Source organism: Mesoplodon mirus, assembly GCF_964341445.2.
Source record: "Mesoplodon mirus genome assembly, contig: HAP1_SCAFFOLD_521, whole genome shotgun sequence".
Classification (NCBI taxonomy): Eukaryota; Metazoa; Chordata; class Mammalia; order Artiodactyla; family Ziphiidae; genus Mesoplodon; species Mesoplodon mirus.
Genome location: NW_028295477.1, coordinates 216,946 through 238,402, shown reverse-complemented (window position 1 = coordinate 238,402; position 21,457 = coordinate 216,946). Strand labels below are relative to the sequence as shown.

The 21,457-nt window shown below is 37.2% G+C and overlaps 1 protein-coding gene across 1 annotated transcript in view; it reads left to right on the top strand.

The window, feature by feature from the left end:
* LOC309797422 (E3 ubiquitin-protein ligase RLIM-like) overlaps positions 1-21,457 on the top strand; it is a gene marked incomplete at both ends in the record, with an annotated part of 119,174 nt that overhangs the window by 28,953 nt on the left and 68,764 nt on the right. The window contains 2 exon segments of the mRNA XM_082645964.1: positions 19,773-20,016; positions 21,348-21,456. Of these exon segments, the coding sequence (XP_082502090.1) occupies positions 19,773-20,016; positions 21,348-21,456 (353 nt within the window).

Genomic DNA, 21,457 nt, shown 5'->3' with positions numbered 1-21,457 from the left:
TTTAATAATGCTTGCTTATTTCCCCAGCAGTTTTCTCTTAATCTACTATCTTTGACTTCCTTGCCTTAGCTTACAGTAACACTTTAATACAGGGACTATAACAATAATGCTGGACTCATTTATAATTTCATCTCTTCAAACACATTTTCCCACATGAAATGTTAGGATTAAGTAAAAAGAAAGTAAAGTGACAAATAAGAAAACCCTCTTTTAAAAAGATTTTTTAAAAAACCTTTGCTCTGAAAGGCAGATATGAATCACTGACAGCACACATTTGGATATTAGCTAGGTGTAATAAAGTTCTCACACTCTTTCACTCAAGCTTTGTTTCAGTCCAATTGTGCCCTCTACAGTCTTATCAAGTGAATGAAGGTGACTTTAGCTTGAAGGGAATCTGATAAGTCTCTGATACTCAGTCCACACTTTTCAGACAGGAAAGCAATATTTGATTCTTTATAAAAATTTCCAACCTATTTAATTTGGGGGAACTCTCTAAGATAAAAGGTAATTAAATTTAACAAGTGGATACATTTGCTTGGCTGTGTGATGACCACTGGAAAAGAAAATAAAGTTTTATATAGTCTAATTGTGTCCTTCAATACTGAAAACTATTATTAGTGACAATGTTGAATTTTACCTGAGCCCTCGAATCCTGGAAAACAGCTTAATCCTAAGAACCACCACAGATGCCTCCTTGTGTTTACCGATGGCAATGCCAGACAAAGATATTCCAAATTGCCATTTTTTTTGGTCTCATAAATTATCATCTGAAGTGTTTATTCCTACTAATCAATTGGAACAAACTGCTAATTAATCAAACTGTAAAGTTTCACTCCTTCCTCCAGGCTCCAGAACTCTGACTCACTGTCAGACTGAGTCAACATATAATCTCTCCTAAGAATTGGCTGGGCTCAGGGTAAGATATTCTCTGATCTACCATCCACTCAAGCTACTCTTTTATCCCATTTTCCCACAGCCTACACTTAATACCCTTGTTACTTACTCTCAAGAGAAGAAAAACCCCTTTTGATTAACCACTGAGAGGCTTGCAGATCGTAGGGTCACAGCATTCTCCCTAATGCAATAGTTCTCCTCCCCCAATTGCAATAGACCCCTCCTCGCACTTAACCTTTTCAGTAAAGTTTCTCCTTACTATGCTGGTATTGTTTGTTTGTTTTTTTTTAGTTGACATTGGCAACTGATAGAAGAAGTAAATATTGATGCATCTGGATATATGTGATAATGGGGGACTGAAAACTCTAAAATTTTTAATTGATTTTTATTGGAGTATAGTTCTTTTACAATGTTGTGTTAGTTTCTTGCTGTACAGCAAAGTGAATCAGTCATACATATACATATATCTGCTCTTTTTTAGATTTCCTTCCCATTTAGGTCACCACAGAACACTGAGTAGAGTTCCCTGTGATATACAGTAGGTTCTCATTAGTTACCTATTTTATACATAGTAGTTATATATGTCAGTCCCAATCTCCCAATTCATCCCACCCACCCCTTCCCCCCTTGGTAACCGTAAGGTTGTTCTCTACATCTGTGACTCTATTTCTGCTTTGCAAATAAGTTCATCTCTACCATTTTTCTAGATTCCGCACATAAATGGTACTATACAATATTTGTTTTTCTCTGTCTGACTTACTTCACTCTGTATGACAATCTCTAGCTCCAACCATATCTCTGCAAATGGCATTATTTCATTCCTTTTTATGGCTGAGTAATATTCCATTGTATTTATATACCACGTCTTCTTTATCCATTCTTCTGTTGATGGACATTTAGGTTCCTTCCACGTGCTGGCTATTATAAATAGTGCTGCAGTGAACACTGGGGTGCATTCATCCTTTCGAATTATGGTTTTCTCTGGATATATGCCTAGGAGTGGGATTGCTAGGTCATATGGTAGCTCTAACTTTAGTTTTTTAAGAAACCTCCATACTGTCCTCCATAGTGGCTGTACCAATTTACAGTTCCACCAACAGTGTTGGAGGGTACCCTTTTCTCCACACCCTCTCCAGCATTTATTGTCTGTAGATTTTTTGATGATGGCCATTCTGACTGGTATGAGGTGATACCTCACTGTCATTTTGATTTGCATTTCTCTAATGCTTAGTGAGGTTGAGCATCTTTTCATGTGTTTGTTGGCCACCTGTATGTCTTCTTTGGAGAAATGTCTATTTAGGTCTCCCACCCATTTTTTGATTGGGTTGTTTGTCTTTTTGATATTGAGCTGAATGAGCTATTTGTATCTTTTGGAGATTAATCCCTTGTCAGTTGCTTTGTTTGCAACTATTTTCTCCCATTCTGAGGGTTGTCTTTTCATTTTGTTTATGGTTTCCTTTGCTGTGCAAAAGCTTTTAAGTTTCATTAGGTCCCATTTATTTATTTTTGTTTTTATTTTCATTACTCTAGGTGGTGGGTCGAAAAAGATCTTGCTGTGGAAAACTGTAAATATTAAATGATTTGGTTCATTCAGTGAATTATGAGTGTTAATGAATACATTAAACAGTCCACAAAGAGAGAGTCCTTTAAGCATCTGCTGTGTGCTAGGGTTTCCTCTACTAGGCCACAATTAGAAAAATCTGTTTGCACAAAAAGCACATAGGTCAGTACAGAAGACTAACATAAAACCATCATGAGATGCATTGATAGAAATGTACACAGAGTGCTATGTTTACATTTGATAAAGTCATTTACTATGAGTGCCTAAGGTCTATGGCAGGAAAATAATGTGACAAGAAAAGTTTTATAGTAAAGGTGATATCTGAGAAGACCATCAAAGAATATACACGACTTTGTCAGATGAACAAACTGTGAAGAATCTGTATTTGGCATTGGGAACAAAGTGATCACAAAAAGCCCAAGTAATACCATGGTTCCTCTGGAGAGCAAAAGTAGTTGGAACTGACTCAACTGTAGCTCACATATGTAAGACAACTGAAGGAGAGCTGGAAAGATGAGCAGATACAAAGCAGCACAGCCTTTTACAACTATGAAAGTTGGGGACTGCACAACTCCAGGGGGTACCATTCATAACAATGTCAATGTGAATGACACATGCTGGAGTTGTGTACAGCCCTGAGCAAGACCTCTGAGCAGGTACCAAATTAGTAGAGTATTTTTATGCAAGTGTATAAGTTAGGATGCTTTTGGTAGCAAAAAATGGAAACCGAATCTGTCTGTCCTCAACTTTAAGAGGATTTTGGAAAGAACATCAGGGCTCATGTAACAGAGGAGGACACGATGGGGCCTTCCTAGGATAGACCCCTCCCCCATATCCTCTACTTTAGCTCCTCTCTGAAGTGCATAGATAAAAGTATTTGATGCACATTTCCTGCTTTACAGATGCTAAAACCCCCACCAAATGGAAGGTTAACTACTTAATGACCATGAGCACATAGCCCCCAGGCCTACTGGAGCCAAAGAATTGATGACCTTAACCCCTGGGACACTGTCCTGTAACCTCACCATCAACCAAACAGAGAGCTGTGCACAAGCTGATCACATACCTTGGGACTCCCCTCCCTCACCTTGCCTTTAGAAACACTTTGCTGAAACCCATCAGGAAAATGAGGCTTTTTGAGTACTAGCTGTCCCGGACTCTTTGTATGGCGCCTTACAATAAAAACGTCACTTTCTTTCACCACAACCCAGTGTCAGTAGATTGGGTTTCCTGCATGTGGAAAAGTGGACCCAAGTTTGCTTCAGTGACACTCACAGTACTGCTATGGGGCTTTTGCACAGCAATGGGAACCATAAACAAGACGAAAAGACAACCCTCAGAATGGGAGAAAATATTTGCAAGTGAAGCAACTGACAAAGGATTCATCTCCAAAATTTGCAAGTAGCTCACGCAGCTCAATATCAAACAAACAAACAACCCAATCCAAAAATGGGCAGAAGACCTAAATAGACATTTGTCCAAAGAAGACTTACAGATTGCCAACAAACACATGAAAGGATGCTCAGCATCACTAATCATTAGAGAAATGCAAATCAAAACCACAGTGAGGTATCAGCTCACACCGGTCAGAATGGCCATCATCAAAATATCTACAGACAATAAATGCTGGAGAGGGTGTGGAGAAAAGGGAATCCTCCTACACTGTTGGTGGGACTGTAAATTGGTATAGCCACTATGGAGAACAGTATGGAGGTTCCTTAAAAAACTAAAAATAGAACTACCATACGACCCAGCAATCTCACTACTGGGCATATACCCTGAGAAAGCCATAATTCAAAAAGAGTCATGGACTACAATGTTCATTGCAGCTGTATTTACAATAGCCAGGACATGGAAGCAACCTAAATGTCCATCAACAGATGAATGGATAAAGAAGGTGTGGCACATATATACAATGAAATATTACTCAGCCATAAAATGAAACGAAATTGAGTTATTTGTCGTGAGGTGGATGGACCTAGAGTCTGTCATACAGAGTGAAGTAAGTCAGAAAGAGAAAAACAAATACTGTATGCTAACAAATATACATGGAATCTAAAAAAACAAAGGTTCTGATGAACCTAGGAGCAGGACAGGAATAAACACAAAGACATAGAGAATGGACTTGAGGACACAAGGAAGGGGGAAGGCTGGGACGATGTGAGAGAGTAGCATGGACATATATACACTACCAAATATAAAAAAAATAGAGAGCTAGTGGGAAGCAGCCGCATAGCACAGGGAGATCAGCTGGGTGCTTTGTGACCACCTAGAGGGGTGGAATAGGGAGGGTGGGAGGGAAATGCAAGAGGGAGGGGATATGGGTATATATGTATACATATAGCTGATTCACTTTGTTATACAGCAGAAACTAACACACCATTGTAAAGCAATTATACTCCAATAAAGATGTTTCAAAAAAAGAAAAAGAAAAGAATGGAGGGTTTGTAAAGAAAAGGGAAAAGCCAAAAATTGCTGGATATAATTGAGGATTTCTGTATTAGAGATTCTGCAGCACTGAAGTACAAGAAAATTGAGTAGGGGGATGAAGATTTAAGAATGTTCTACTTTTTATGAATTTAATTCCTTTCACCTTTTTTTAAATGAGTAATGGTTACAATTTGAATTCCTTTATAAATTACTTTTGGGTGATTAACTGTGTTTTTTAAAATGCATCTCTGTACAAAGACTCTCTCTGAAATTTATTACGGTGGCCTAAATAAATTAATACATCTTGAAGGTCTTAGTGGTAAATCACCACGTTTAATTCCAAGAGAATTTAAAAGGTAAAGAAAAATTAGTTTCAAAAATATTCTCAACAAGTTGACATTTATGAAAAAATTTGAAAGATGAGCAGCTATGGGCATACCACCTTATTTTAGCTGATGAACTAATGAATATAGACTTCACACATTTTCAAAGTACTGAACTGCCTTTTCTTCTATAGCAATCCTCAACCTATACCAGGTTAAAAAATCTAATAATCTTAAATCATGATTTCTTACCTAAAATCCCCTTTCTACTCCTTTATAAATCCTCCTTAACATTAATTTTTTCCTATCGTATTTCTTAGCCTTGATTATTTCATGTATTTGATGTACAAATGTATTGAACACTTACAATATGTACAAGATACTTTTTTTTAAAGCTACATGTTAGTTGACTCTTTTGTGCTTGGCACTGGAAGATACACTGTTGGAAGATTCAGCCCCTGCACTCAATTTTCTCACAGGTTAAAGAAGATTCAGACAAGTAAATCCACAATTCAACACTCTGCTATAAAAGATATGAGAAAGGGTAGCCCAGGGGGTTTTGATTGTAAAGAGCAGGAGAAACTATCTTTTCCTGGGTATGGGAGGATTCCTAGAGGAGATGTTACCTGAGAAAAGGAAGATGAAAAGAAATTGCCAGGTGAATAAGGGATATTTTTTAGCTTTTATTTCTATTCAATTCTCACACAAATAGAAAAACTCAAAAAATAAATGAAGGTATATGACTCTCAGAGCTCCTTAGGCTCTTTGGTATCTATATTTGTAGCTGGAGATACATGTGCCACAATTATGTTCTAAGTTAAGGGAGTCTGCGTGTGTCATGCATCAAGCATGTAGCACAAGCTCATGTTAATAAAAATAGCCATTCAAGCATAATCAAGGTAGAAAAGCAACAACTCACTACATATTCACTGATAACTTTCCTCTAGTCCCCTCTCCTGTGTTCCTTTCACCCACCCAAATGTTTTGGTGTGTAAGCTTTCCTCTCAAGACAATGGAGTCCACAGCATGGCCATCACAAGTTTGAGTGTTGAACAATAGGTGAGATCCCTAGTGAACAATTATACCCAGTTGGAGAAGACTAAACAGTGCTTGGAGCCAGGTGAGAGAAATAGCGTTTGTCTTATCTGCTCTGAAATAATATCTGAAAGACTCAATTCATAAAGTTTCCATATGGTTGAAAGCAAGTTGAAGAGTGAACCCTGGGTCTTAACGTTATGTGTGTGTGTGTTTGTGTGTGTATGTTCTGATTCATCAAATGTTAGGGACAAACATTTTATGATAGAAAGAGCATTGGTCCCAGAGGCATGGGTTTAAAGTTGTATATCTGTCACTCTCTTGCCAGGAGGCTTTTTTAAAAGCTCATTTAATGACTCAGTTAATGCTTTTTTACATTTGAAAAAGAATGAGGCTTTTTCCAACTTTAAACTTTGATGATTTTATGGTCACTTTTATTTGCAGCTTTTTAAGACTCCCCATCTAAATAAACTCTTAGGCTCCATGACCTGTGCCCAAACAAGACATGCCGAAGGGGCTTTGAAATCCTGGCCTGCTTTCAGCCAACTTTATGCATTTATATCAGCTGATTTGTTACTTGATAAAAATGTTCAGGATAATGCAGTCACTTTTTAAAATGCTGTAGAAAAGACCACTTCAGAAACAGATTAGAACAGCCATGATAATGGACCGGAGTCCTGAGGCACTGAGCTGAGAATTCCATCTCCCCCTGCATGAGAGAGGCAGATTGTTACCCTCTACAGCATCTGAAGTTGGGGATTTGCTCCCTACCCCCCTAACTCTGGCTAACAGCTTCCCATCAGCCTACCATCTGTGAATGAATCTGGACCTGCAGATTTATAGTCTCAGTTGGTACCGTGTCTTAGGATGTGGAGGACAGCTTGCGTTATTTTTCCCTAATGCTGCTTCTCCTCAATCTTAAGAGCTAACTCAAGATTTAGTGAATAATCTATACACACGTTACATGAGCTATTCAGATTCCCTCCCACATCGTGTCTTCCAGACTGAGGAGTTCTTCCAACTGCCTATTCTCAAACGGAAGTTCCTCCTCTCCCTCGATGGTTTTTGCTTCCCTCTGTATTTTAAGGTGTACTTATCAAAACTTCCTAAGAACTTCTAGGTTCAAACAAATTTCTATTTTGTCCAAGGGTAAGACAATACCTTTCACTTTGTTTCCAATAACCTTTGTGATAATGTCCAACAAATTTGGTCAGTGTTGGTTTCCTGGTCGTTATCTTAGACTGAACCTTCAGGCAACGGTGTCCTTAGGCTTTCTTCCGCAGTGATAATCAGTTCTCAGAGGCTTCCATCTCATAGAAGTTTTTCAATGATTTTACCTGAACTGTTTATCCCTGCTCTCATTAGAGCTCCTCTGCTCATTTCAACTCCTGTTCATCCTACTTTGATGATTTTTTTATTACCTGGAAGAACTTAATTCTGTGGACAAATTTGGAAATTCTCCCATGGTACTTCTTATCTTGATCCCTTGAAAAAAATGTTAAATAAGGCCAGTTCAATATGCCTTCTTAGGGGTTCCTATTATAAACCCTTTTCCTTCCAGAGAAAATGATCATTTATCCCAACTCTTCATTTACTCTCTAAGATAATTCTCTCTCCAACTCAAAACATTGTCTCTAATCCCAAGAAAACTCAATTATTTAGCTTTAGTGAGGTGTAATTGATATATAATAAACTGTACACATTTAAAGTAAAATAAATAAATAAACTCTCAACTATTTCTAAACTTCCAAGTATATATAGATAGCTGATTACTTGTGACCTCTCACCGATGGGCCTGTTCCACTCAACTAAAGACAACTATGCCGCAGAAATGCACTCATTCTGTGTAGACTACAGATCTAAATGTCTACCCACTCACGGTGTCATAATATATACTTAATAAAATGCTCTGTAATATTGATGACTGTGGTCTTTAGTGTCCCATGAACCTAAACATGTTGATTAACGGAGTAAAATGTAGATTTCACGTGTGTTATTTACAGGAGCTTTATTTTTATTAAGGTCATTGCTAGAAAAATATGTTTCTGCTAATAGTATTTATACTATACATCAAAAGTTAAAGTTATGATTTTGGCAAGATCAGACTCCTGATACTCACTTATTTAGTACTGCCCAGTAAATTTTCAATATTGGAATTCTTTATCAATGAAGAATAAAGAATTCATGATACTTTTATTATTCACCTTTTACATTTGTATCCACTAAGAATTTTCACAATACATGCATATGAATATTTGTGGATTATTTTAATGTATCTTTCACAATGTTAAAATCTCTTTCAAGACCCATTTGCTGTTAAGAGGTCTTACCTCTTTAATAATAGATGATAGATGATTTATTGTCATATTTGCCAATGAAAAGGAAAACCATGGCCAGAATTTGTGATGTCACTCTATGTAGACACATATGCATGGAAATAACCTGTAGGTGTTACACACACACATATATAGTCCTATATATATAAGTATATATTTTTATATGTTTATATTGTGCATACATATGTATGTATATGTATATGTGTGTGTATGTACTCACTTATCTTTCCACCCACCCATACATGCATCCATTGATCTATCTAGCTATCTTCCAACACACAGTACCCCTACAATGATAAAATAGGATCAGAGTTTCATAGAAATATAGAGCCCAAAAGATCCTTAGACATATAGTTTAAAAACAAAGAATGTTATTCTTAGAGGTGTAACTCTCCAAGATAGCACCAGGAGAAAGAACTCAGCTGGAACCTAATCCCCATATTCCAATTACAAGTTCAGTTTTCATTCCACCATACCACACTGTCTTTCGCACAGATATCTGTTATACAGATGGATAGATACTGATCCTTAGAAGACAGTGTCAGTGCTGAAACTATTTTCTGTACTGAACACCCTGCTGTCAACTAAATTCTCGTTTGAGTTTTGAAGTTTACTGATGGTTTCTGTCAGTCCCAAGCCCTCCTAGGCATTTTTACACATAATCAATATGAGGGGAGCTTCCTGTCTGGCATCAATCAGTTCTTTAAACCACAATTATCTATTAAACTATTGTTCTTAAGTCAGGAAAAATGGATGTTAGTGTCAAACACAGCTTTGCTCACTCTCACACACACACACACTCACGCAAATTACAAATAGTATTCGACTGCTCTATATTTCAGGCTATTCAATAACTAGATAAATGACATATACTTTCTGTCTACATAATTTTTTTTACTATGCCAAGGCATACACACTAGTTGTTCCCTGCAGTACCTGCCGAATGCAAATAAATTTGCAACAGAGTTAATCACTGGTGCAACTGAATATTTTAAGAGATTTCTCCTCTAGTAGGAAATTCATCTTTTTTTCCAAGAAAAGGGCATTTACCCACTCTTTCATCTCCAGCTGAAGTAGTTCCGTGATTTCCTTCCTTTCTCTAATTTCCACGCTCCAATTCCCAAAGACAAGCTCATCTCTGATGACCTTTCAGTCTATGAGTATTTGCGGTAGGAGTTGGGGTAGTCCACAGTTAAAATAAAGTTTGTATACAATCACTTTCTATGTTGTTATGAAATTATTCTAAGCTTCCCTAATAATAAACTTAAAAGAAACCATGCAAATGGTTCAGATGTGCATATGGAGATAGCTATTATCTAGAAAGCATCCAGATTTCTTAAAAAGCCAAAAAAAAAAGAGACTGACTCACTCAGGATATATGGAAATATAAGTGAGGTAGGTGGGCTAGAGTGTATGTCATTATCAATAAAGCCCTAGGAGAAAATCATAATTTGAAAAGATACATGCACCCCAAAGTTCACTGTAGCACTATTTACAATAGCCAAGACATGGAAGCAACCTAAATGCCCACCAACAGATGAATGGATAAAGAAGATGTGTTTCATATATATATATATATATATATATATATATACACACACACATATATATATTTATTTATTTATATTTATATTTATATATATTTATATATATATTTATATATATATACACACATAAACACACACACATACACACAATGGAATATTACTCAGCCATAAAAAAGAATGAAATAATGCCATTTGCAGCAACATGTATGGACCTATCATACTAAGTGAACTAAGCCAGACACAGAAAGACAAATATAATACGATATCACTTATATGTGGAATCTAAAAAAAAATATACAAATGAACTTATATATGAAACAGAAAAAGACCCACAGACATAGAAAACAAACTTATGGTTAGCAAAGGGGAAGGGGGTGAGGGATAAATTAGGAGGTTGGGATTAACATATAAACACGACTACATATAAAATCGATAACCAACAAGGACTTCCTGTATAGCATAGGGAAATATAGTCAATATTTTGTAATAACCTATAAGGGTAAAGAATCTGAAAAAGAATATATATGTATATATATGTGTATATATATATATATACATACATAACTGGATCAATTTGCTGTACACCAGAAACTTATAAAATATTGTAAATAAACTATACTTCAAGGAAAAAATTAAATTAAATTAAAACTAAAAAATAAAATAAACCCCTAGATATATTTTTGCATAACTTAATTAAATTCTTAAAACCCCAAAAATGATTGTTTTAACTGAATTTGAGAAATGAAGACTAAATTAAATCTTGGGTTTAGAATTAATTTGATTCATAATGGAAGGAAGTTAGAAAATAACATTTATTAAGAACAACACTGTTTAGCAAACCTATATGAAGATATAACACACAAAATATCTCCTATTACTTCCCTGTTAGAAGAGCTCTTTGCTTTAATACTTACACTACAGAGAATTTAATTAGTTCTCAATCAAATATTCTTCAGCCAGTGATTATACAGCAATAAAACATATTTGCAACTGCAAACTCAAGGTAACTTTTATAAGAACACAGTGGTTGGAGAAAATCTTGAGTTACCTTCCAAATACATTGGGTAAAACTTCAGACTCCTGTGTAGACATTTTGAAAAGCCTGCAAAGTGTCACAGAAGAGGATGTGCAACTCTGATGTTACTGGGGTTAAGAGAGGCCATGTTACTGCAAAGCAATGTTTGTTAAAACCATATTAATTATTAGGTGATTAGGATATGATGATTTTAAATATCTATATTATAACAATTTTTTGTTTCTTTTGTTTCATTGCATTTCAGGAAATTTGTTGGGGTTGTTGGGCTAACATATAAAACATACTAAAGGTTTCCATTAAAATAATAGGAATTTTTTTCCTGGTTACATTTTACCAAAAACTGCTTGATTTTTACAAATGGATTCCTGACCTTAAGCAGGAGACACCTTTACATATAGTATCACATTTACTTTATTTTACATAGAATATCACTAAAGTTTACCACAACCCATTTAGGTATCATTGCCTTTTACAAATAATGAAACTAAAACTGAGAGATTAAATAACTTACCCAATGTCACACAGCTCATGAGTGGGGGAGATCAGAATCCAATTCAATAGCCTTTGAATTTTTCACTATATAGTAGGACCATAGTTCAACTAATCAGGTATTTATTGAGTTTCTAACTGTGCATAACATTTGGTGTTAGGCATTAGAGGGGCACATAATGATGCCTACTTCTTGCATCACTACAGTTTACAATCTAGTAGAAGGCAAGTGCACACATTGTTCTATTTAAGAGTCTAAGAGGAAGCAGGAAGGTGAAAAATGGCAAATATTTATGCAAACAGGAGTTTTACAGGCCATCTTGAAGGGCAGTTTATTTAATACAGGACTAGAAGGGTACAGATATTGCAGAGAGGTTTGATATGAACTAGGGCATAAAGGGTAGGGCATCGCAAGCACAGATTACAATGTGGACAAAGGCATGGAAAAAGTGACAGCATATGCAGAGAGATGTAGGTAGGGAAAGCCTTGAAGGTATTGAAGAAAACAAGTATACATGATACTTGTTAAAGGTAGCAAGGATAAGTCAGGGAGACTACTACAGAGGGGCTGTGTAGTAGGAGAGGGAGACGGGGCTCAACTCCTAATATAATAAGAACAAGTAGAGATATAAAGGCAAGGAGCAGGGTGGGGGTCAGTAGAAAATTACTAAGGGGAAACATCAGGGGTAAGGAGAATTCTGGCTAAATCAATTTGACAGAACTTTTTTCTGTAGTCAGGCTAGGGTGATAAGACATGAAGGGTGAGGAATAAAGAGTTTGATCATATATCAAGGGTAGAGGATTTTTGCTAAACTGACCCACCAGAATTCATGCTAATACTAGTCTAAATGGGCCAAGGACAGAGCCTAAGGTCAGGGACTAGTTAGAAAGAGGACTCAGAGAAGGCTGACTCACGTTTGGTCAAAGAAGAGTGCTATGGTCTGAATATTTATGTTCCCTCAAAATGTATATGTTGAAATCCTAACCCCCCAAATTGGTGGTATTAGGAGGTGGAGCCCTTGGAAGGTGATTAGGTCATGAGGGTGGCACCCTCATGAATGGGATTAATGCCTTTTATTTCAGATTTTTTGTGACTATTATTATTATTTTCATTGACATATAGTTGGTATACAATATAAGCTACAGCTGTACAATATAGTCATTTGTGATTTTTAAAGGTTATACTCCATTTATAGTTATCATAAAATATTAGCTATAGTCCCTGTGCTGTACAGTATATCCTTGTAGCTTATTTTATACATAATAGTTTGTACCTCTTAATCCCCTACCCTCTCCCCTTCCCTCTCCCCACAGGTAACCACCAGTTTGTTCACCACATCTGTAAGTCTGTTTCTTTCTCGTTATATTCACTTGTTGGTTGTATTTTTTAGATTCCACAAATTCCTTCATGAATGGGATCAATGTCTTTTAAAAGAGGCTCCAGAGAGCTCACTAGCCCCCTTCCACCATGTGAGGACACAGCAAGAAGGTTCTGGCTATGAATCAGGAAGAGGGCTTTCACCAGAATGAGACCATGCTGCTATCTTGATCTTGGACTTCAGGCCTCCATAACATTACAAAATAAAGTTCTGTTGTTTATAAGCTACCCAGTCTGTGGCATTTTGTTACAGCAGCCAGAATGAAAAAAGACGGAGAGAGAATCTTTGCCAGAGGCCCTTCCTTCCTCCCTTCCTCCCTCTGGCCTTTCTTCCTTACTTTACTTATTTCACTCTCCAACGCATATTCATTTAGTATCTACTTTAAGGAACTGAATAGATGGAAAACACAGGTTGAGCTATAAAGATCACTATTCTTATAGTATACAGTTTATTGGAGGAAGAGATAAGCGTCTGTGACAGAGCATGACATGCACAATTTTATTTTAGATAAACTGGTCAGGAAGACCTTTCCATGGAAGTGACATTTAAACTGAAGTTTGAAAGATGAAAATGTAGTAATGTTGGCAAATCTAGAGTGATTTTTGTAAGGACTTACTACACATTTTACTTTATTCTATATGCAATAAGTTGTCAAATGTGTTTGAAGATAGAGGATGCATTCTAATAGTGTGGATAAGAGCTTGCATTTAGCCTGAATATTAAAGAGGCCCCAGGAAATCCGACCATAAGGAAACCCAAACTCTGCTCCCAATACAAATGCTACTTTTTAAAGAACTTTCACCCTTTGGTCAACCTACTGTCTAATGAATTTGTTGAGGTTTGTGGATATTGAGACTTAAGCAAGAGAGGCAACTTGATTATAGTACAGTAGTTTGAATTTAAGCAAAATGGTATGCCTGAAATGTAGGGGCCTTTTTGTAATGTAATTTGAAAATGTGGTGAGTTTCTTTGAATAGGCAACCCAGACTGACCATTCAGTGACTCTCCATAAGAGCGACTACAACACCCAATTAGCACCATAAAAGGGAGAGTCGACATGACAGAGATGTGAGGTGACCATTTTTACCCACACCACACGCTGCCATTGTGGTTACACCTACTGGTGTAAATACTTGGTGAAAGAGGCGGTGCACCTCCCTGTGTCTGCAGGCTACTGAACAAAATCACCAACCTCCCTTCAATAGGAGCATATAAAATTCTAGGCCTGGAGAAGAATAAGTAATAAAGTAACTATTTACTCTCCCTGAGTTCATTATCCTCTTCTCTTCTCCCTACTGGGTCGAAGGAAGGCAGAAGATAGCATTAAAGCTCATTTTCAGGGTCTGCATGTTCAGTTGTACAGGTGGTGCACTGCATATTTATAGGAGTGTCATTCACTTTCTTCTTTACATGAATGGTGCCCCCTGGGAATTTTAGAGGGCACAACCTGTGAATCTGTATACGGCAGGCCTGCTTAATTTGCTTTTGCTCATATATTGTGAGCTTTTGTGTTGCTTATTCATTTTGTGTTCTCTGTGTCCATTTGTTTTGAGAAACAAACCTGATATCCGTTTCATCCTTGTAACCGTAAAATTCATCTTTAAATATATCTATATAGGTAACAAACAGAATATTATTTATGTATATGTAAGTTTATTTATTTATTACAATAATCTAGGATGTAAGAGTTTACAAATAAACAAATGTGCGGAAATATGAACTAACTTGCTTGTGAATAACAGACCTGGAGCATGCCTCAGAGAAAGTGTGTAAAATGGCTCAAAACTAGAGAAAGCATAGAAACAAACTAACCACTGATACAGAACTAATAGAAAAGCTATCAAAAGTCTAGATCAGGGCTTCCCTGGTGGCGCAGTGGTTGAGAGTCCGCCTGCCGATGCAGGGGACATGGGTTTGTACCCCGGTCTGGGAAGATCCCACATGCCGTGCAGCGGCTGGGCCTGTGAGCCATGGCCGCTGAGCCTGCACGTCTGGAGCCTGTGCTCCGCAGTGGGAGAGGCCACAACAGTGAGACGTCCATGTACCGCAAAAAAAAAAAAAAAAGTCTAAATCTGAGCAGAACCAGGAAGAAAGGAAATCATAAGAGGGATGAGACCTTGCTAAATAAATACATTTTTATTTCCATAATTAGAGGTAAGAATAAGGAAGAGATGAAACTAATTCCTAGTGTCAAGCCTATATAAGTGGAAAGGGTGTGATTTCAATTAAAAAGAATATCGTATTTAGATTCAAAACAAGTATTTGTGTCAAAGAACCAATTCCAGTAGATTCCATGAGACGCATATTTATATTCATTTTTCTGCATCAATGCTTTCAAGCTTTTAACCCATCCTTCTGGTGGGAAAGAAAAAGACATAAATATATGAAATATCTTATCAAGCTTTAATTATGTTTACTTCTTGATTTAAAATTACTCTTTATTAAGTTAAAATGAAGATATTCTAGACTAACTCCAAAGCAGAATTGAAATGGCACACGAAAATGATCAAACATGATTCAAGCATCTCATTTAACTGAAAGTTTACTACGTTTGTGTAATGATGTCTAAAATTGTGTTTTCATTAAACATAGCAGAGTAGAGCGAAACAGGGAGTGTCATCCTGTAGACCTTGTTTGAATCTAAACATATTATCTATTACTGTAACTTTGAGAAAATCACTTAATTTGCATCAGCCTCAATGCCTTTATCTCTGAGAATAGTAATACCTATCTTGCATGGGGCTTGAGGCCAAATAAGTTAAAACACAAGCAGAGTGTCTAGCAATTACAGTTGCTCAGTAAATAGCTCTTAATATTACCAATGGTCTCTGATGTGGGAAAACTATTACATAATAAAAAGATCCTTAATCGGGCATCTTTAAAATCAGGCTGAATGCAAAGAACTTCAGATTTTATGTCCTCCCTTTTTTTATTTTTACCCAGAGAATAATGCAATTCAGAAAACAGAGGGAGAGATTAATTTCTACTTAAACTGAAAAGTCATCATTATAAGATTTTTTTCATCATGTGCTATGGTACATTAAATACAACCATAAAATCTTTGTTACCTCTCTATTGAAAGGTAGAATGTGGTGTCCCACTTCTTGAATATGGGCTGATACACTGGCTTATTCAATCAACAGAATGCAAGAGAAAAGGTGTTCTTGCACTTGTGAGGTTAAGTCATAGGACGATTTACAGATTCCAGCCAAGTCCCTTGAGATGTTTACTTTGGGTGAAGCCACTCACTATGTAAGAGTTCAACTACTTTGAGATATCCAGGTTGCTAAGACTCCAAAACTACACCGAGAAATTTCATGGAGAAAGAGACAGAGAGAAAACCAGCCCCAGATTTTTCAGCCTGTGCAGCCCAACTCAAGCCCCAGATTTGTGAATGAAGATGCCATCTTGGTTGGACATTTCAGCACCAAAAGATGTGACTCAAAGAAAACTTAGCCAGAACCAAGGCCCCAGACATATGACACCAGTCAAGTTGTCTAATCTATCTCCAATCATTCAAGCCACCACAGCTGAGGCCCAGTCATGATGGAGCAGAGATGAGCCATCCCCAGTATTCTTTATCTTTATTCTTAGCTCACAAAGTCCTGACTATAACAACATGGTTTCTATTGTATCTACCACTGCATTTTGGAATGGTCTGTTATACTGCAATAGGTATCTGGAATATATGTCTTGATCATTTCTTATAGTTCTAAAGCCACGGAACTCCTTTTACCCATATTCAGGGAGAATGCTATCTCTTGCTTATTTTCAGTCTCCCTTTGAGTCATAGAATCTGTTCAGAAGCTTCCTTGGACAGAGTCAGTAAAAGAAAACTCTTGATTACAAAACTCCATTATTACAACCAGGATAAAAGAACAGCCAAATCTGCTCACACACACCCCATTTTTTCACCACATCATAAACAATGGATTGGCCAAATTTTTAAGTGCTTGACTCTGTTTGAAAGTAAGCAACTTTCCATCTTCAACCTCTTCCCCTCCAACTCAACTTAGAGTGATGCTCTAGTCAACCTCCGGACTTCCTGATGCACCTCCCATCTCTGAAATGAGAAGTGAAGAAAAAACATCTTCAGAAGACTTCTGATATCAAGACAAGGGATAGAACAAAGGCCAAAGCAGCAATATTGCCATCCAGAGGAAAAACTACTGAACCTACACTGCAATATTCAGAAGGAAAGTCAAGACATGAGAGAACTAAGTGTAAAGCACAGCTATATTGGTGGCTTCTATTTAAATAATCAAGGTCAATAAGTAGGTCTCTGGGATGATGATCCCTATACCCTGTTACTTGCACCAGAATTGGGACATAACCAGGAACAAATAGTTCAGGAAGCTAGAGTCATTGACACTGAGAGCCAACTACAGGGAACACCAAACATCCGGGGCTATTAGTTCATGTGCTTCTGTACCTAAATTTGGAAAGACTGTAAGACTTTCTGAATCTTCAGGTAACTTGCATACTATTCTAATCATAAGCAATCATGCTCCCTCTTAAGCTAAACCATACAACTTCAGAATCAGGTGTAACTTCTTATTGGTACCACTGTCCACTAAGCAAAGACAGAAATACAGAAGTAATCCTGATCCCTGCCTTTCCTTCATATATTCCCCCTCCTCACTTTTCCCTCTTTCCCACATATTACTAGGTTTAGTCAGTTCTGCTGCCTAGAGATCTGTTAAAGTCCTTCATTTTAATCATATTCCTTTGCCCTGATTCAGATCCTTGTCATCACTAGCCTAGGCTGCCCTCTATCTATTTCTGACCCTCCCATCTGAACTGTTGCCCTTCATATTCATCCTCAACACTACTATCAATATTATTTCTAAATTGCAAATTTGACCATCAACTGTCTAAAGACTTCAACATCTTTCCATTGCACTAATGATAAAGTCCAACTTCTAAACATGTCATAAAGGTCTCCATTTTTTGACCTTGCTCTGCCAATTTAACTAATATCTTTTTTTAGTAATTGAAATCTACTATCCTTGTTGTTTTACGAGTGTTAGCAGTTGCTGTTCTCACTTTTGAAAATATTTCCCCCTTTCATTCACTTAGAAAACTCCTATTCATCCTTTAAAACCCAAATGCAGTGAAACCGATTTTCTCTCTCACTCAAATCACTTTCTCCTCAAAACTGTAATTTTACCTCTGTGTAGCTCAATTGTTTGTTATACTCTAATGACAACAGATTCTTAAATATACTCATCTTTGTATCTTAATATCCGATAATATGACTGACATTTAACAAACGCTAAACATACTTGACACTTGAATTGATTGAATTGAATTAAACTGAATCAATCACTCTCAAGAACACTAACGATTGTGAGGGTTTCCTGCATCAAGAGTACAAATCACGCTGAATTTTCATAATACTGCTAGTTTTGATTGAGGCACAGCAAACAAGTTTACAACAGAGTTCCCCTGTGAAAAGAATAACTTCAGTAAAAGATAACAAATACACTCAGAAGTCCATAAAGGAGGCAGGGTAGTCTAGGGGATTCTGTTCTCATCCAAAGTCTTGCTGAGATTTGATTCAGAGGGGAAAGATTGATTTTTCTAGCTTAAGTTAAACGAGGTATGGAACAAATGTCAAAAGCAGGACATAGACTTAGATTCTTCACCGTCACACCAGTAAAGTTACCATCCTTCCATCTCCTTGAGAACAAACAAGAAAGCCTGCTGTGGACCGTGAACAAAACAACAACTGTGAATTTACACAGCTCCTTCAACTTCTAAGCTGTGTACTGAGAGTGAATTAGAGGTCTCCTCCAGATAGCATTGCAAATGAGCATTATTTTATTTTCACCAAGCCTTTCAGGTGATACATGCGACAAAATCAGCAAAGTCAGTACTCACTGTGGCAGACAAAGTAACTATTATGTATCTGTCCTAAAAGTTCCCGTGATGTTCTGGCTAGTTTAGCTTAAGTACTATTTATAATATTTATGAGAAAGGAGGACAAAAATGAACCTAATGCTTTTGTGGAGAAGGAATTCCCTGGCTGAGCAGAAAAGCCTACCAAAGTTTTGGTGTTTCTTGTTTGTTTGAAACAAGACTGAAGGACCATATAATGCAAGATGAAGCCATTAACAGTTAAAAGGGAGAGGACACACTAAAGAGACTCAGCCAGGGCCCTGGTAAATTATCAAACATTGTGGGCTTTCTTAGTGAGAGTCTAGGATTTGAGAAATTCATGAGGAGAAAAGGCGGAGGTCCCTGGGCACCTGAAAATGAGAATTGCTGCATTGAACTAGGCTGACTTTGGCATGGCATTTTGAAGAAGGCAGTCATATGGAATGTAACGAATAAATAAAGCATATCAGAGCCTGAAAACCTGAGAATAGGCTCCTGTGGGTGAAACGAGGTGAAGCACGGTGCTTGGTACACTATAAACCCTCAGTAACATTGGCTGGTTTTGAATGAAATGAAACCTAACCTGAATCCAGTCCCTACTCGGTAACAGCGGGGAAGATAATGGGTGCCTAGGCAACGTCTAGCAAGTTCTGGGCTAGAGGCGGCTCCCAACTGTTGCGTCACCAGGGGCCACAGAACTGAGTTGGGAAGGGAGAAGGGAGGAATCTGTGCGGAGGGTCATCCGACTGAGTCGGAACCGGACACTCTGGCAGGAAGTACAAAGCGAAGAAAACGAAACGACCATTGGTGAATTTCAACACCACGTCGTGAATTTCAGATAATTTTCCACTTGTTTATTAAGGTGGAAAACTCGGATTCCAACGATGAAGGAGATGGAGTTTCGGCCCAACACATAAGTCAAACGGACCGATTGGTTCGGGAAGAGGATTTCTCCAGGTTCGTAAATAACCTGAGTGAAGAAGATTACGAACTTATGAGAGACAACAGTCTTCTAGGCATTCCAGGTGAAAGTACGGAAGAAGAGTTGCTGAGAAGACTTCAGCTAATTAAAGAAAACGCACCACAAGACTCAGATGAAAATACAGGTATATTTTGCTTTTGGAGGGAATCGGATGGGATGAATAAGGAACTTCATAATAGGAAATAGTAACTTCATAATAGTAAATAGTAAATTATACAGAAGTGACTTACATTAATTTGGTAAGTAACTTCTCATAAAAAGAACTGGCATTTACTTGATTTTTGGTGAGCATGTCAAGGTATGTTTGTTTGTTTTCCTGATTCACATTTGGGTTGTTTTAATTGGGAAACAGTGCAAAGTAGCCTATTTGTATTTTTCTTGGTTTTCTACCTCAACTGAAAGTCCCTCCTACTTCCTGAATTATTTTTTCTACATAGACATGTAAAAAAAGCAAACAGAAATATTCTCCACTGGGGACAATGGTGCTCTCTTCAACACCTGGGGACATTTGACAATGGCTAGAGATATTTTTGGTTGTCACAGGGGAGACATGGGTGTTACTAGCATCTAGTGGGCAGAGGCCAGGGATGCTGCCAAAGATCCCACAATGCACAAGGATAGCTCCCCAAAACAAAGAATTGTCCAGCACCAAAATGTCAGTAGTGCTAAGGCTGAGAAACCCAGCTCGGACCTCAGGTCTGGTGCCTTCCCTTCCAGTGTGAAGTAGAGGATTTTGCTGTCTAATGAAGAGGATACTATAATACTTTGGCTCTTGAATATGGTCTTATATGTACCATGCTAGGTTCAGTCTATTCATTTGATCTGACCTTCAATTTAATGTCAATTAAATATCTTGGTAACATTAAGAAGTATTCAAAATGCAAACACTTTTAAACCTATAAAACTTGTTTATGTTTGGGCAATAACCTTATATTTTAAAACAGCTGATCTATTATCAAAAGCACATAAGTGAAGAGCCTACAAGTAGTCATGTTGGAGACTAATGAAAATTAGACAATAATGTAAACTGAACTAAACTACTAGCATTGTACCTTAACTGGTGTTTACCTTGTTTAATTGCATTAGTGTTTTGACAGTGGACTGAAAAAAAAGTCTCTTGACATTCCTCCGACAGTGGTACACAGGGCTGTGTATATGATGAAGTACTGAAACACAGACTTCCTCTGGATTCCCTTTTTAAAAAATTCTCTAAGTTTATCTAGGATTAGCTCACTCTTTTTGGATGGAATCGAAACTTTTCTACCTTTACTTATAAATCTACACAGTGCAGTTTATAAAATATTAACTCTATAAATGTGAAATCAGTTGAAAACATCTGAGTATTTAAGTTCTCATTTTTTGTTTGTTTTTGAAACAAAGATTCAGAGTGCTATTTTATGATGGTTCTAATTTTGGTGGTTTTTTACGCACCCTCCCCATTTTTTTTGTTAACAGACAGAGGAGACTCTTCAGATGACGTGTCTAGTGGTGACTCTCTAATAGACTGGCTTAACTGTTCTGGACAAACTGAAAATATGACAAGTGGACAAAGAGAAAAACAATCT